Genomic DNA, 16,471 nt, shown 5'->3' with positions numbered 1-16,471 from the left:
GTACATGGGCCTCGTTGTGGCAACACGCCATGTAGTTTTTCGCGGGAATCCAATGCCGAAATCGCCTCACCGCGGGAATCCAACGTCCGGTTTGGTGACTTCTGGCGCCTTCCAGAACTCTCCACAAGCTCCCACAGGACCCACGCAGCCGTCTGATCAGATCAGCACGAACTTTGACGCGCGGTGATATTTTCCCTTCCCCGTCCTCCGCCTCGCCCGACGACGCCGCATTGCATTTCATTTGAATTTCAAAATCGAAAACGGAAAAGCTTTCTCGCACCGAGGAGAGGCGGTTACGCGCGCCAGAGGGGCACGAGAGAGGCCACCCCACCCACCCACCCCCGCCCTCACGTGCCGCGCTCGCACCCCGCGCGGCCGCATCCGGGCCGTCCACGCGGACAGCTGTCCGCGCCCCACCCGAACCTACGCCCAGGATCGAGCGAGAGCGGCGCGCCCGAGGCTTGGCTTAGCGTCCACGGCTGCTCCGGCTATATAAACCGCCCCCCACCCGCTCCCCCTCCGGCATTCCATTCCGCCACCGCACCACCACCACTCCACCAAACCCTAGCGAGGGCGAGGGAGGGAGAGACCACCCCGCCCCGCCCGGCCCCGACGATGGAGAGATCCCGCGGCCTGCTGCTGGTGGCGGGCCTGCTGGCGGCGCTGCTGCCGGCGGCGCCGGCCGCGTTCGGGCCGCAGCCGGGGGCGCCGTGCGAGCCCACGCTGCTGGCGACGCAGGTGGCGCTCTTCTGCGCTCCCGACATGCCCACCGCGCAGTGCTGCGAGCACGTCGTCGCCGCCGTCGACCTCGGCGGCGGCGTCCCCTGCCTCTGCCGCGTCGCCGCGGAGCCGCAGCTCGTCATGGCGGGCCTCAACGCCACCCACCTCCTCACGCTCTACGGCTCCTGCGGCGGCCTCCGCCCCGGCGGCGCCCACCTCGCCGCCGCCTGCGAAGGTACGCACCGCACGCCTCCTCCTTCCCTCCCTCCCTCGCTCTCTCTCCGTGCCGATTCTCTGTGTTCGCTTTCCTGCTTACCTAGCACGTAGTTTCCATGGCTTCTCGGGTCGCTAGTGCTCCGATTTGGGTCGGTTAATTTCCTCGCTGTTCTGCTGGATCTGTCGGCACGGCGCGCGGCGTCGGGTTCTTGCCGTCTCCTGTGGCGAGCGACCCGCGCGCGCGCGCACGGCCTAGCTAGCTACTTACCGCTGTACCTTGCGATATACGGAGCGATTTAGGGTATGCTCTGAGTGTTTCGTCATCGTAGGATGCATGTGCCGCTCGCGATTGTTTCATCGATTTTAGATCTGTGCTTGTTCCCGCTAGTTAAGATGGATCTCGCGCCGTAGGCAGATGCGGATGGTCTTGCTGTCTCTGTTGCTCGAGTTATCTTATCTACTGTCGTTCGAGTATATTTGCCTGCTTCCTTTTGACCGGGTTTATCGTGCAGTAGCAGTAGCCATGTCCACGCCTTCTTGTTTTGAGGGGATCACCGTCGAGATACGGTTCCTGCTACCGCTCGTGATGGCACTTTGTTTCAAACCGCAACGCAGCTTTGCTTTCTGCGGTAGCTTCTGCCTTGTTTTCGCTGTGCAGTGCATCGTCTCTTTTGCCCTTTTGCCAAACATTTCGATCCTTTGGCAGCGCTGCTTTTTTGCATGCGGTTTCCCGTAGCCTTCCTCTTTGGTGAAAGAGCAGCATCAGCAGCAGCAGATAGCTGGCTGTCTCGCAGCTTTGACAGAACCGGTCTGTGGCCATTTGTCGCCTCCCACCGTTTCCCTGATGTTTGTTTCTCTCGCCTCATCTCGCCTGCCACTGTTTCTTTTCTTGTTGCGCACGTCGTCACGCCCTACTTTCTTTCCAGTTTTGTTTACTTTTGATGAAATACGGATGAATCGGCTGGTGATTAACTTTGGTTGCTGTTGTTACTGTGGATTTTGGACGCAGGACCCGCTCCCCCGGCCGCCGTCGTCAGCAGCCCCCCGCCCCCGCCACCGTCCGCCGCACCTCGCCGCAAGCAGCCAGCGCGTACGAACCCTCGCTCCCTCTGTCTGTCGCCTGCATCTCGCTCTGTTTATCTCTGTTTATACGCTGATCAGCCTTGTTTACATACTGACATGTGCTCTGGATGGTTTTCGCAGACGACGCAGCGCCGCCGCCGTCGAGCGAGAAGACATTGTCCCTGCCGCCCCATGAGGATGACGGCGCCACCCATGTCAAGGCGGTCACCGCCCAAGTCAAGGCTGTCACCACCGCCCGAGAAGGTACATTTCCTTCCTGTTTTCCGTCAGTATGCTTTTATCTGGGGATATACGTTGTTGAACAATGCACCATTCTTCTTTGAGAGAGTCAAAGCCATAGTAATTAATTGGTTATTACTGTTCATTTGACACAGGCCCCATTCCCCATTCTCTCACTGTATGTCCGCGTGCATATTATTTAAGCATGTCGGTGAGCACTGAGTGCGGCCTGCGAACCGAAGATAATTCCTGTTGCTCGCTCTTGAAATCCATCGTTTCTCCCTCAAACACGGCATTATGCATTTGCATACTTGGCGAAAGCGACGCCGTCAAAGAAACTGGGATGAACGTTCAGGACATTATTAACATTTATGCCGAGTGCGTTGGGGTTCGGCCGGACATCCCGGCGAATGGATGCGAAGGTAACTTCATTTTAAATCTGAAAAATAAAAAAGCTATTAGGAGGCATAAGCTGATATTATGCATTGATTTGTACTAGCTCTTGAGTCTGCACCGCCGCCAGCGACCTCCTTCCAGTACACACCACCCCCAAGTGCAAGCTCATCTCATCGGACTATTCTTATTATTATTCTATCCGTCAGTGTTTTCGGCCTGACACTGCTGGCTGTGTATTTTCTTGTAGCAAAAGGTAAGAAAGTTATGGAATTTTTTTCTTCCTTCATGGTTCGTTCGCAGCTTATAATTGATGGTGTGTTACAGGCTATGGTTGCATTGGTATCATCTCATGGGTAAAAGCAAGGTGGGGTGCGGATACTGGAAGCAACGTCGAGTTAGAGCCTGTGGCTATTGTGATTACGAATTCTGAAGATGAAGGTCATGAAGAGCCTCAAAGGAAGAGCTCAAGGAATATTCAGAGGAAGAATTACCGTGAGTAGGGATGTTACCTTCGTAGACGAAAAAGGTTGCTGTATGGGTGGTTCGGGTGTCACTATGTTCAATGAGTTGAAATGATAATGTTGCGTTGTAAGGGATGTTTATTTTGTTGAAAAAAATCTAAAATCATGATTATCTTAATAAGAGGTAGTACAAGTGATGACATTGCTAATACGAGTTTGTATTAAAACCAGACAACAACGAAGCATTTAGTCTCATATGATCTTACGACCAACTCATGGATCTGTCATATCGTGTTATTGGCAAAGAACATTAGATACACTCAAAATGAAAAAGACATATCGTGTTATTGGGCTTCCAACGTCATAAATACATTAGCAAAGTAAGTTCCTCATTATGCCACTAGCCCACTACACAGTTAAAAATGTATCAATGAAAAACAAATTTAATTAACTCATCAAACAAGGATGAGGCATTTTGTACAAAAAGAAACCACAGGAGAATCCAAATCACACACAAACTGAAGAAATAAAAGGGGCATCCGAGAACATATGACTGCACCATTACACACCAAGTGTTAAGTGTCTGAGACGACCGTCACTGTCGTGAGTATATATGGTTTCTCATCACATGCACAATACAATATTGTAAAAATCAGTATGCATATTAACACAGATATTTTCCACCCATGATCATTAATTGTTAGTTCTACTTCTACCAATAAACATGTGCACAAAAGTTTCAGTAGTTCAAGTTATTATTCTAAAACTTGCATAACACGATGGTCTCCAGGAAATCGGACCATTTACGCATAAAAAACTGAAATGCCATCAGCAAAATATGTATGCACCATTACACACGAAGTGTCTCAGACGACCGTCATCAGTTGAATAAGGTTTCTCATCATATGGCACAAAACAAAAACAGTACTTGAGTTTCCAACCCAAAACTATGGGAAGAACTACAAAAGTTAAATGTTCAACCAAGTACATGATTGGCTGTCCAGAAAATGCTAGACAGCACGATTTCTCCAGAACTATTTAATTATGAATGCAACATTTCAGAACATGTATCCCACCTCATTGACTTATCATATAGGTATGGAAGTGCATCTTAATAGTACTCTATACCAATGAACTGTGATATTACCTAAGGTGTTGTAAGGTGATGGCACTGCTGTCTAGCTTTTGTTCCAATAATCATAATACTAAAAGGAGGGGTACATGGTTCTTGATCCAGCACTGAAGCTTCGACCCGGGAGCGCGCACACGACGACCTGGAGGCACATTGTCATGAAGCGCTTCGCCGGTTCTCAGGAAACCTTTGGATCAACACCTCCTCCTGATTCACCCTGTCCAAAACGGTTGTGGTGGAGACATGGGGGCAGTATGATGAGTGTTGACGATGCGGCTTCAATTTCTTCGCTTCATGACACTGATTTTCCGGCAGCAGAAGCTAACCTGGCTAAACCTCTCAGGGGTGCTATTTATAGTGAAGACTATGGGGATGGTGCAGACCCGTTCCTTACTGGAGAAGATGAAGATTAACTCCATCCGTTACTCTTGCATTTGCTTAGTGGAGAACATGAAAGAGGATTTGGCGTAGAATACCAAGAGAGATTCAAAAAAGCAATCTGTTCGGTGGGGAGTAATTGGGGTAGACGGACAGACTGACAACTACGTTTTGTTTTCCCGTGGGCTTCTAGTCTGTTCCACCAAAATAAAGTATCCAACTATATACACATGGGCTGAAACGTCCAAATAGGTAGCTATAGAGCTCACGACTTGGCTTCGACAGCCTAAGCCTAGATCAAAAATATCAGAAGCGGCTTTCTTACAGCCCATGCGGGGATGCGGTGAGACGCCACCTGAGTTTTGGCGCATGGGACGGAAAAAAGGAAGACGTGGAAGCAATTGATTTTTTTTCCTTGGATGGCATGTGTGGGGCATGGGTGATGAGGTGGATAGGCTGCATGTCAAGAGAATTAGATAGTGGGGATGAACTATTTAGGTATTATAGATTCCTCAAATAGAAGTCAAAGAAGATTCCTCAGGACTTAACAAAGATTATGAATGACCTAGTTATGAAAGAGAATCTGCACCTCAGACAAAGTAATCCTGCATAATATACCAAATACACAGCTAGGATGGCAAAGAACATATATTACAAGACCCAAAAACATTCAACAATTTACTTGTTTTATCAAATTAATGTTGGTCATTCGTAATCATAAAGTAGATATGCAACAAGAAGTAAGAATGACAGATAGGAGTAAAATGGCACTCAGGAGCATGTGCTTCCTCAGTGGAGGGTAAATAAATAATTTTGAGTGTCTTAGAATTCAGGTAAAATTACACATGCAAATTTTTGAGCCATTCAGATTCCAGTAGTTTTTCTTGGGAAAACAAACTTTTTGCGCCTGAGCAAAAAAAATTAGGAGAACAAAAGTTCCTTTATACAAAACAAAGGGTACAAAGATTGTCAGAGCGCTAAACTTGGTTTCTCCACTCATGCTGCACAAATGCCATTTTTTGTCAAATTACAAACATTAAAGGATACAGAAGAATTTACATGTGTGCCCTTTTTTCAGAATGTTTTGAGATCAGGGATTGGTGTTCTTCCCGACCAGCATTTTAAGTAATTGCTAACAAAGTAGACTTTTGAACAATTAGACCCACAAAGTAAAAAAAAAGAACAAATGTAGGATAAACAATCATTCTATTGCACGACTGCAATGATGAATTCTAACACAGACTAAGGTGATATTCATAATATGCAATACAAAAAAAAACTGAATTACTGTGTTGCAAACTGCGAAGACCCGTTAGCATAGAGATTACCCCGTACCAAGATAGTGGTAACAATACATGTAATATTATACAAAGCCCATAGTGGTTAAGTTACTATTTTCAGTGTTCTGGAACTAATGCACAGGCACTGTGTTGTTATATCTAAGCAACGGCCCAAAACATCCATATCAAACGGCATAATCTACACCCAAAATGGAGCGACCTTACAGTGTTCCAGTTATTAGAAATTATAATCCACATTGATCATTACTACTGAATCGGCACAAACAGCAGCAGCAGCAGCAGCAATGATGATGATCATAATAATAATAGGAGCATTGTGCACTACAGCAGATCAGTCAAAAGACAGTTTCAGAGCAATGTTAACTGCACTATGCTGAGCATATACGCAATTGCAAAAAAATGCAATTTGCGATTTCACCTTGTGACCTTCAGCGGCTAGGTTCTGCTCCACTGATGGTGCCTCTGGTGAGGCAGTCATACTCTCCTCTGCCTGCACACCTTCAGCTCCATAGCTCCCTCCGTCTGCAGCTGCTGTGTACTAGTCTGATGCCATGATCCTGTCCAACTTAGCCCTCACCGCAGCATCTACGGCCAAAAGCCAAAGGTTTCAATCAGCAATCACCACCAAACAAACCAGATCAATCCAAATCTAAATCAGCATCACTCACATGTAACAGAGGAGCCAGGGTGGCTCGGCTCATCGGCACGGGCGGGCCATAAGCGGGCATGGTGGGCGCAGGCCTGGAGCGCGTCGTGGTGGGAGACGCCCACTGCGGAAGCAGGGCGAGCGGCGCACGTAGAGGCGCTCGAGCTCGTGGATGATGGCGGCGAGGGTGGGCTTGGAGCGCATAGCCTTCTTCTGCTCCTGGTTGAGCGTCTTGCCGGCGGCGACCGCCTCCTCCATCTACGCGATGCGGTCCTGCTTCTTGCGCAGCGACTTTACCACACACCGCAAGAAGGCACCGCCATGGCGACAGTGCGCCGCCAAGGTCGACGACCGCAGCCGCGGCAGCCAGGATGTGGGGCCGCTCGGGGCAGTGCATAGACGACGCCGGGGAGACCATGCGGAGGCGTGGGAGACGGACGTGTTGAATCAGCTTGGTGGAGGAGGTGGTGTGGGCTGAGATGTGCACGAGGGGTGCTGGAAAACGATGGTGGCCACCGGCGGCGGCTGGAATTGACCGGCGGCCGTGAGGTGAAGAAGGGGATCGGGGAGAGTGAGAGTGAGAGACTGAGAGAAAAAGAGAGATGCGGTGCGAAGCCAAAACGGGCCGTCCCCCAGTAGTAGGGTAGAAAAAAAATCTGTTTATTATTACTCCCCCATCCCCGTATTTATTTATTTATTTTTAAGAAACTACCAATCTATCCATGTTCAATCATGGCACTATAAAGAGCGCTGAGAGACCAGCCACTTGCTTCGCACGTCCCCCGCGTCGCCCGCGCCTGGCGACACGGGGGAATCCCGCGCCGCCGCCAGCGTCTCTTCTCCACCACGACTCCCTGCTGCGTCGTCGCCGGACGGCCGGCTGGCAAAGCCCTGCCGCGCCCATGGATGGTGGCGGCGGGGCGGTTTTGTTCCTCGCCGCGCCAGAGCTCCACCCTCCCCCAACCCTCGATCTGGACGAGAGCACATCCACCGCCGCCACCCCCTCCCGCTCTGCCTCCCTCGTCTCCGGTGACGGCGCGCGTCCCCTCCCTGCCAGATCCGTGGCGGGCGGCGCTCCGGTGACCCTCCCCCAACCCTCGATCTGGACGAGAGCACATCCACCGCCGCCACCCCCTCCTGCTCCGCCTCCCTCGTCTCCGGCGACGGCGCGCGTCCCCTCCCTGCCAAATCCGCGGCGGGCGGCGCTCCGGTGACCCCCCCCCCCCCCCCCCCGCCCACGACCCGGGCAGCCCGGATCTGATCTCGCGAAGCCCCCCTCCCACCGGCTGCATCGGCTTGGTCCGCCTACTCCTCCCGTGGTCGCCGCCTCGGTCGGCAACATGCTCTCTCCATGTTGTTGCTGATGGTGCAGGCATGGCTTTGCGTGGTGCGGCCAGGCGAGCCGGGATCTGGCAACGCCTCCTCCGAGCAACGGTGTTGATTCCGTCCGATTTGTGTGGTTATGGTGGTCTCCCGTGGCAGGCAGTGGCAGCCTTGTGGTGGACCCTTTGTCGGTACCGCGCCGGTCCTGGCGGCCAGGGGCCTGCGTTCTCCAGCGTCCATGGCCTGCCAGCGTGTCCTTAGCCGGCGCGGTTCCGGCCCCGGTGCTCCGGCTGCTGCGTCCTCTCCAGCCTCCGGCTTGTCGGTGTTCCGCCGACTTCGTCACAAGCAGCTTGGATCTGCGGTCGCTTCCAGCTCCTAGCTTGCAGGTGGCATCGTCGCCATCCCCTCCTATGCGTCGGCTCTCTCTGCCCTGCCACAATCCAACCCTGTCCACCTCCATAGTGTGTCAATCCCAAAGCTTACATCTTTTTCGGCATCGCCCGGTTTCACCCTTTAGCGGCAGGCGCAACCCCAAGCACCCCCCTCCTGAGGTGGTGATCTTCATCAGCAAAGCGACTTCCTTATCTCTAGACCCTAATCTGCGGCATGGGACTGCTCGGACTCAAGCCAGGGCGAAATCCCTGCTCGGCTCGCCGACGCTAGCAGCGGCGGCACCTGTGGGTGTCGTTTCCCTTCTTGGAGGCGCTGCCATGGCCTCTGTCCGTGCCCCTCTTCGAGCAACGGGGGAAACCCTCGATCCGGTTCTTCGGATCGGATGGCGGCGGCGTCACGACGTCGCTCCCCTTCTTGAAGGCGTCATCTTGTTTGCTCGTGGCGTTCCCGGTGTTGGATCTAGATATGTTCTACGTTCTGCTGCTTTGGCTGGCCTCTCTACTCAGGCTTGGTTTGGTTGTTTAGTTGTGGTTTGTTTTCTTTGTTCGGGCTGAGCATCACGTGTCTCTTGCGTCAGTGATATGTGTTGTACCCGTCTATGTACTCATTATGCTTTCGTTCTATCAATGCAATGATACGCAAGCTCTGCGTATTCGCTAAAAAGTATAAAGAACACTAGTAGAGGGAATAAAAATTACAACCATGTATGTGGACCACCTAGCGACGACTACAAGCCTAGGAGGGAGCCGAAGGTGCGCCACCGTCATCGCCCCTCCCTCGTTGGAGTTGCGCAAATCTTGTTGTAGTAGACAGTCGGGGAGTTGTCGTGCTAAGGCCCCATAGGACCGTGTTGGAAATATGCCCTAGAGGCAATAATAAATTGGTTATTATTATATTTCCTTGTTCATGATAATCGTTTATTATCCATGCTACAATTGTATTGATAGGAAACTCAGATACATGTGTGGATACATAGACAACACCATGTCCCTAGTAAGCCTCTAGTTGACTAGCTCGTTGATCAATAGATGGTTACGGTTTCCTGACCATGGACATTGGATGTCGTTGATAACGGGATCACATCATTAGGAGAATGATGTGATGGACAACACCCAATCCTAAGCCTAGCACAAGATCATGTAGTTCGTTTGCTCAGAGCTTTTCTAATGTCAAGTATCATTTCCTTAGACCATGAGATTGTGCAACTCCCGGATACCGTAGGAATGCTTTGGGTGTACCAAACGTCACAACGTAACTGGGTGACTATAAAGGTGCACTACAGGTATCTCCGAAAGTGTCTGTTGGGTTGGCACGAATCGAGACTGGGATTTGTCACTCCGTGTAAACGGAGAGGTATCTCTGGGCCCACTCGGTAGGACATCATCATAATGTGCACAATGTGAGCAAGGAGTTGATCACGGGATGATGTGAGTTACGGAACGAGTAAAGAGACTTGCCGGTAACGAGATTGAACAAGGTATCGGGATACCGACGATCGAATCTCGGGCAAGTAACATACCGATAGACAAAGGGAATTGCATACGGGATTGATTGAATCCCCGACATCGTGGTTCATCCGATGAGATCATCGTGGAACATGTGGGAGCCAACATGGGTATCCAGATCCCGCTGTTGCTTATTGACCGGAGAACGTCTCGGTCATGTCTGCATGGTTCCCGAACCCGTAGGGTCTACACACTTAAGGTTCGATGACGCTAGGGTTATAGGGAATAGATATACGTGGTTACCGAATGTTGTTCGGAGTCCCGGATGAGATCCCGGACGTCACGAGGAGTTCCGGAATGGTCCGGAGGTAAAGATTTATATATGGGAAGTCCTGTTTTGGTCACCGGAAAAGTTTCGGGTGTTATCGGTAATGTACTGGGACCACCGGGAGGGTCCCGGGGGGCCACCAAGTGGGGCCACCAGCCCCAGAAGGCTGCGTGGGCCAAGTGTGGGAGGGGACCAGTCCCAGGTGGGCTGGTGCGCCCCCCCACCAAGGCCCAAGGCGCATGGGAGAGTGGGAGGGGGCAAACCCTAGGTCCAGATGGGCCTTAAAGCCCACCCTAGTGGCGCCCCCTTCTCCTCCCCTTGGCCGCACCCTAGATGGGTTTGGGGGCTGCCGCCACCCCTGGGGAGGGAACCCTAGATGGGGGCGCAGCCCCTCCCCCTCCCCTATATATATTGGGGGTTTTGGGGCTGCCATACACACGAGAACACATCTCCCTCATGGCGCGGCCCTACCCCTCTTCCTCCTCCTCTCCTGCGGTGCTTGGCGAAGCCCTGCAGGATTGCCACACTCCTCCACCACCACCACGCCGTCGTGCTGCTGCTGGACGGAGTCTTCCCCAACCTCTCCTGCTCTCCTTGCTGGATCAAGGCGTGGGAGACATCACCGGACTGCACGTGTGTTGAACGCGGAGGCGCCGTGGTTCGGCGCTTAGATCGGAATCAACCGCGATCTGAATCGCTACGAGTACGACTCCTTCATCCGCGTTCTTGCAACGCTTCCGCATCGTGATCTACAATGGTATGTAGATGCACTCCCCTTCCCCTCGTTGCTAGATTACTCCATAGATTGATCTTGGTGATGCGTAGAAAATTTTGAATTTCTGCTACGTTCCCCGACAGTGGCATCATGAGCTAGGTCTATGCGTAGTTTCTATGCACGAGTAGAACACAAAGTAGTTGTGGGCGTAGATGTTGCCAATTCTTCTTGCCGCTACTAGTCTTATCTTGTTTCGGCGGCATTGTGGGATGAAGCGGCCCGGACCGACCTTACACGTACGCTTACGTGAGACAGGTTCCACCGACTGACATGCACTAGTTGCATAAGGTGGCTAGCGGGTGTCTGTCTTTCCCACTTTAGTCGGAACGGATTCGATGAAAAGGGTCCTTATGAAGGGTAAATAGAAATTGGCATATCACGTTGTGGTCTTACGTAGGTAAGAAACGTTCTTGCTAGAAACCTATACAAGCCACGTAAAAACTTGCAACAACAATTAGAGGACGTCTAACTTGTTTTTGCAGCATGTGCCTTGTGATGTGATATGGCCAGAAGATGTGATGAATGATATATGTGATGTATGAGATTGATCATATTCTTGTAATAGGAATCACGACTTGCATGTCGATGAGTATGACAACCGGCAGGAGCCATAGGAGTTGTCTTAATTTATTGTATGACCCGCGTGTCAATGAAAACGCCATGTAATTACTTTACTTTATTGCTAACCGTTAGCCATAGTAGTAGAAGTAATAGTTGGCGAGACAACTTCATGAAGACACAATGATGGAGATCATGATGATGGAGATCATGGTGTCATGCCGGTGACGAAGGTGATCATGCCGCGCCTCGAAGATGGAGATCAAAGGCGCAAGATGATATTGGCCATATCACGTCACTTTATGATTTGCATGTGATGTTTGTCATGTTTACATCTTATTTGCTTAGAACGACGGTAGCATAAATAAGATGATCCCTCACTAAAATTTCAAGAGAGGTGTTCCCCCTAACTGTGCACCGTTGCGAAGGTTCGTTGTTTCAAAGCACCACGTGATGATCGGGTGTGATAGATTCTAACGTTCGAATACAACGGGTGTTGACGAGCCTAGCATGTACAGACATGGCCTCGGAACACATGCGAAACACTTAGGTTGACTTGACGAGCCTAGCATGTACAGACATGGCCTCGGAACACAAGAGATCGAAAGGTCGAACATGAGTCGTATAGTAGATGCGATCAACATGGAGATGTTCACCGATGATGACTAGTCCGTCTCACGTGATGATCGGACACGGCCTAGTTTGACTCGGATCATGTATCACTTAGATGACTAGAGGGATGTCTATCTGAGTGGGAGTTCATTAAATGATCAGATGAACTTCATTATCATGAACATAGTAAAAAGGGACTTTGCAAATTATGTCATAGCTTGCGCTTTAGTTCTACTGTTTAAGATATGTTCCTAGAGAAAATTTTGTTGAAAGTTGGTAGTAGCAATTATGCGGACTGGGTCCGTAAACTAAGGATTGTCCTCATTGCTGCACAGAAGGCTTATGTCCTTAATGCACCGCTCGGTGTGCTGAACCTCAGCGTCGTCTGTAGATGTTGCGGAACATCTGACATACACGTTTTTGATAACTACGTGATAGTTCAGTGCGTAATGCTAACGGTTTAGAATTGTGGCACCAAAGACGTTTTGAAACGTCGTAGAACATATGAGATGTTCCGAAGACTGAAATTGGGATTTCAGACTAGTGCCCACGTCAAGAGGTATGAGACCTCTGACAAGTTTCTTAAGCCTGCAAACTAAGGGAGAAAAGCTCAATCGTTGAGCATGTGCTCAGATTGTCTGAGTACCACAATCGCTTGAATCGAGTGGGAGTCAATCTTCCAGATGAGATAGTGATGGTTCTCCATAGTCACTGCCACCAAGCTATTAGAGCTTCGTGATGAACTATAACATATCAGGGATAGACATGATGATCCTTGAGCAACTCGCGATGTTTGACACCGCGAAAGTAGAAATCAAGAAGGAGCATCAATTGTTGATGGTTAGTAAAACCACTAGTTTCTAGAAGGGCAAGGGCAAAAGGGATACTTCATGAAACAGCAAATCATTTGCTGCTCTAGTGAAGAATCCCAAGGTTGAACCCAAACCCGAGACTAAGTGCTTCTGTAATGAGGGGAACGGTCACTGAAGCAGAGCTACCCTAGATACTTGGTAGATGAGAAGGCAGGCAAGGTCGACAAAGTATATTGGATATACATTATATGAATGTGTACTTTACTAGTACTCCTAGCAGCACCAGGGTATTAGATACCGGTTCGGTTGCTAAGTGTTAGTAACTCGAAATAAAAGCTGCGGAATAAACGGAGACTAGCTAAAGGTGAGATGACGATAAGTGTTGGAAGTGTTTCCAAGGTTGATGTGATCAAGCATCACATGCTCCCTCTACCATCGAGATTTGGTGTTTGCGTTGAGCATAAACATGATTGGATTATGTTTATCGCAATACGGTTATTCATTTAAGGAGAATAATGGTTACTCTGTTTATTTGAATAGTACCTTCAATGGTCTTGCACCTAAAATGAATCTCGATCGCAGTGATACACATGTTCGTGCCAAAAGATATAAAATAGTAATGATAGTACCACATACTTGTGGCACTGCCATTTGAGTCATATTGGTATAGAACGCATGAAGAAGCTCCATGTAGATGGATCTTTGGACTCACTCGTTTTTGAAAGGATTGAGACATGCGAACCATGTCTATTGGTATATATGCGTGAAGAAACTCCATGCAGTTGGATCGTTTGGACTCACTTGATTTTGAATCACTTGAGACATGCAAATCATACCACATGGGCAAGATGACTGAAAAGCCTCGTTTCAGTAAGATGGAACAAGAGAGCAACTTGTTGGAAGTAATACATTTGATGTGTGCAGTCCAATGAGTGCTGAGGCACGCAGTGGATATCGATATGTTCTTACTTCACAGATGATTTGAGTAGATGCTGAGTGTATTTACTTGATGAAACACAAGTCTGAATTATTCAAGTAATTTCAGAGTGAAGTTGAAGATCGTCGTGACAAGAGGATAAAATGTCTATGATATGATCATAGAGATATCTGAGTTACGAGTTTGGCACACAATTAAGACATTGTGGAAAGTGTTTCACAATTGATACCGCCTGGAACACCACAGTGTGATGGTGTGTCCGAACATCATAACTGCACCCTATGGGATATGGTGCATACCATGATGTCTCTCATCGAATTGCCACTATCATTTATGGGTTAGGCATTGGAGACAACCGCATTCACTTTAAATAGGGCACCACGCAATTCCGTTGAGACGACACCGTTTAGAGAAACCTAAGTTGTCGTTTCTTACAAGTTTGGGGCTGCGACGCTTATGTGAAAAAGTTTCAGGCTGATAAGCTCGAACCCAAAGCGGATAAATGCATCTTCATAGAATACCCAAAACAGTTGGGTATACCTCTTATTTCAGATCTGGAAGCAAAAGTAATTGCTTCTAGAAACGGTTCCTTTCTCGAGGAAAAGTTTCTCTCGAAAGAATTGAGTGGGAGGATGGTGGAGACTTGATAAGGTTATTGAACCGACACTTCAACTAGTGTGTAGCAGGGCACAGGAAGTTGTTCCTGTGGCACCTACACCAATTGAAGTGGAAGCTCATGATAGTGATCATGAAACTTCGGATCAAGTCACTACCAAACCTCGTAGGACGACGAGGATGCATACTACTTCAGAGTGGTACGTGATCCTGTCTTGGAAGTTATGTTGCTAGACAACAATGAACCTACGAGCTATGGAGAAGCGATGGTGGGCCCATATTCCGACGAATGGCTCGAGGCCATAAAATCCGAGAGAGGATCCATGTACTTGATGGTCGTAAGGCTGTGGGTGCAGATGGATTTTAAAAGGAAGACAGACAATAATGGTAAGTGTCACCATTAAGAAAGCTCGGCTTGTCGTTAAGATGTTTTTCGACAAGTTCAAAGAGTTGACTACGATGAGACTTTCTCACTCGTAGCGATGCTAAGAGTCTGTTGGAATTGTATTAGCAGTCTTGCAGATAGGATGTCAAAACATTGTTTCCTCGAAGATTTTCTTGAGGAAAGGTTGTATGTGATACAACCAGAAGGTTTTTGTCAATCCTGAAAGATGCTAACAAGTGTGCAAAGCTCCAGCAATCCTTCTAAGGACTGGAGAAAGCATCTCAGAGTTGGAATGTATGCTTTGATGAGATGATCAAAGATTTTGGGTTTATACAAGGTTTATGAGAAACTTGTATTTCCAAAGAAGTGAGTGGGAGCACTATAGAATTTCTGATAAGTATATGTGAATGACATATTGTTGATCCGAAATGATGTAGAATTTCTGGAAAGCATAAAGGGTTGTTTGAAAGGAGTTTTTCAAAGGAAGACCTGGATAAAGCTGCTTACATGTTGGGCATCAAGATCTATAGAGATAGATCAAGACGCCTGATGATACTTTCAAAGAACGCACACCTTGACATGATTTTGAAAGAGTTCAAAATAGATCAGCAAAGAAGGAGTTCTTGGCTGTGTTACAAGGTGTGAGTATTGAGTAAGACTCAAGACCTGACCACAGCAGAAGAGAGAAAGGACGAAGGTCGTCCCCTATGCTTTAGACGTAGGCTCTATAGTATGCTATGCTGTGTACCGCACATGAAGTGTGCCTTGCCATGAGTTGGTCAAGGGGTACAATAGTGATCCGGGAATGGATTACAAGACAGCGGTCGAACTTATCCTTAGTATCTAGTGGACTAAGGAATTTTCTCGATTATGGAGGTGAAAAGGAGTTCGTCGTAAAGGGTTACGTCGATGCGAACTTTGACACTAATCCGGATGACTCTGAGTAGTAAACCGGATTCGTATAGTAGAGCAGTTGTTTGAAATGGCTCCAAATAGCGCGTGGTAGCATCCACAAGATGACATAGATATTCGTAAAGCACACGGTTCTGAAAGGTTCAGACCCATTGACCAATAACCTCTCTCACAAGCATAACATGATCAAACCAGAACTCATTGAGTGTTAATCACATAGTGATGTGAACTAGATTGTTGACTCTAGTAAACTCTTTAGATGTTGGTCACATGGTTATGTGACCAGTGAGTGTTAATCACATGGTGATGTGAACTAGATTATTGACTCTAGTGCAAGTGGGAGACTGTTGGAAATATGCCCTAGAGGCAATAATAAATTGGTTATTATTATATTTCCTTGTTCATGATAATCGTTTATTATCCATGCTACAATTGTGTTGATAGGAAACTCAGATACATGTGTGGATACATAGACAACACCATGTCCCTAGTAAGCCTCTAGTTGACTAGCTCGTTGATCAATAGATGGTTATGGTTTCCTGACCATGGACATTGGATGTCGTTGATAACGGGATCACATCATTAGGAGAATGATGTGATGGACAAGACCCAATCCTAAGCCTAGCACAAGATCGTGTAGTTCATTTGCTCAGAGCTTTTCTAATGTCAAGTATCATTTCCTTAGACCATGAGATTGTGCAACTCCCGGATACCGTAGGAATGCTTTGGGTGTACCAAACGTCACAACGTAACTGGGTGACTATAAAGGTGCACTACAGGTATCTCCGAAAGTGTCTGTTGGGTTGGCACGAATCGAGACTGGG

The 16,471-nt window shown here is 48.6% G+C and overlaps 1 protein-coding gene, 1 long non-coding RNA gene and 2 other non-coding genes across 4 annotated transcripts; 1 reads left to right on the top strand and 3 right to left on the bottom strand.

The window, feature by feature from the left end:
- Positions 1-552: 552 nt before the first annotated feature.
- On the top strand, positions 553-3,304 carry LOC109751298 (uncharacterized). The gene is made up of 6 exons (XM_020310188.3): positions 553-955; positions 1,946-2,026; positions 2,140-2,262; positions 2,394-2,660; positions 2,738-2,887; positions 2,959-3,304. The coding sequence occupies exons 1-6, from the start codon at positions 616-618 to the stop codon at positions 3,132-3,134; spliced, it is 1,137 nt and encodes a 378-aa protein (XP_020165777.2). The 5' UTR covers positions 553-615; the 3' UTR covers positions 3,135-3,304.
- A 104-nt stretch (positions 3,305-3,408) lies between these two features.
- LOC120963679 (small nucleolar RNA Z162) lies at positions 3,409-3,497 on the bottom strand. The gene has a single exon (XR_005755429.1). It is a non-coding gene; the product is annotated as a small nucleolar RNA Z162 (small nucleolar RNA).
- A 421-nt stretch (positions 3,498-3,918) lies between these two features.
- LOC120963677 (small nucleolar RNA Z161/Z228) lies at positions 3,919-4,006 on the bottom strand. Its single transcript, XR_005755427.1, has one exon. It is a non-coding gene; the product is annotated as a small nucleolar RNA Z161/Z228 (small nucleolar RNA).
- Positions 4,007-5,948: 1,942 nt separating this feature from the next.
- On the bottom strand, positions 5,949-7,173 carry LOC120962691 (uncharacterized). The gene is made up of 2 exons (XR_005753422.3): positions 6,575-7,173; positions 5,949-6,491 (listed from the first exon to the last, which is right to left on the bottom strand). It is a non-coding gene; the product is annotated as an uncharacterized lncRNA (long non-coding RNA).
- Positions 7,174-16,471: the final 9,298 nt, after the last annotated feature.

Source organism: Aegilops tauschii, chromosome 4 (assembly GCF_002575655.3).
Source record: "Aegilops tauschii subsp. strangulata cultivar AL8/78 chromosome 4, Aet v6.0, whole genome shotgun sequence".
In the NCBI taxonomy this organism is placed as follows: domain Eukaryota; kingdom Viridiplantae; phylum Streptophyta; class Magnoliopsida; order Poales; family Poaceae; genus Aegilops; species Aegilops tauschii.
Note: the sequence above shows the minus strand (reverse complement) of the source record. Positions and strands in the feature narration are given on the sequence as shown.

Coding starts and splice junctions, on each gene's coding strand:
- LOC109751298 (XM_020310188.3), top strand. CDS start 616: ATGGAGAGATCCCGCGGCCTGCTGCTGGTGGCGGGCCTGCTGGCGGCG. Junction 2,263..2,393: donor TGTCACCACCGCCCGAGAAG/GTACATTTCCTT, acceptor CATTTGACACAG/GCCCCATTCCCCATTCTCTC. Junction 2,661..2,737: donor CCCGGCGAATGGATGCGAAG/GTAACTTCATTT, acceptor GATTTGTACTAG/CTCTTGAGTCTGCACCGCCG.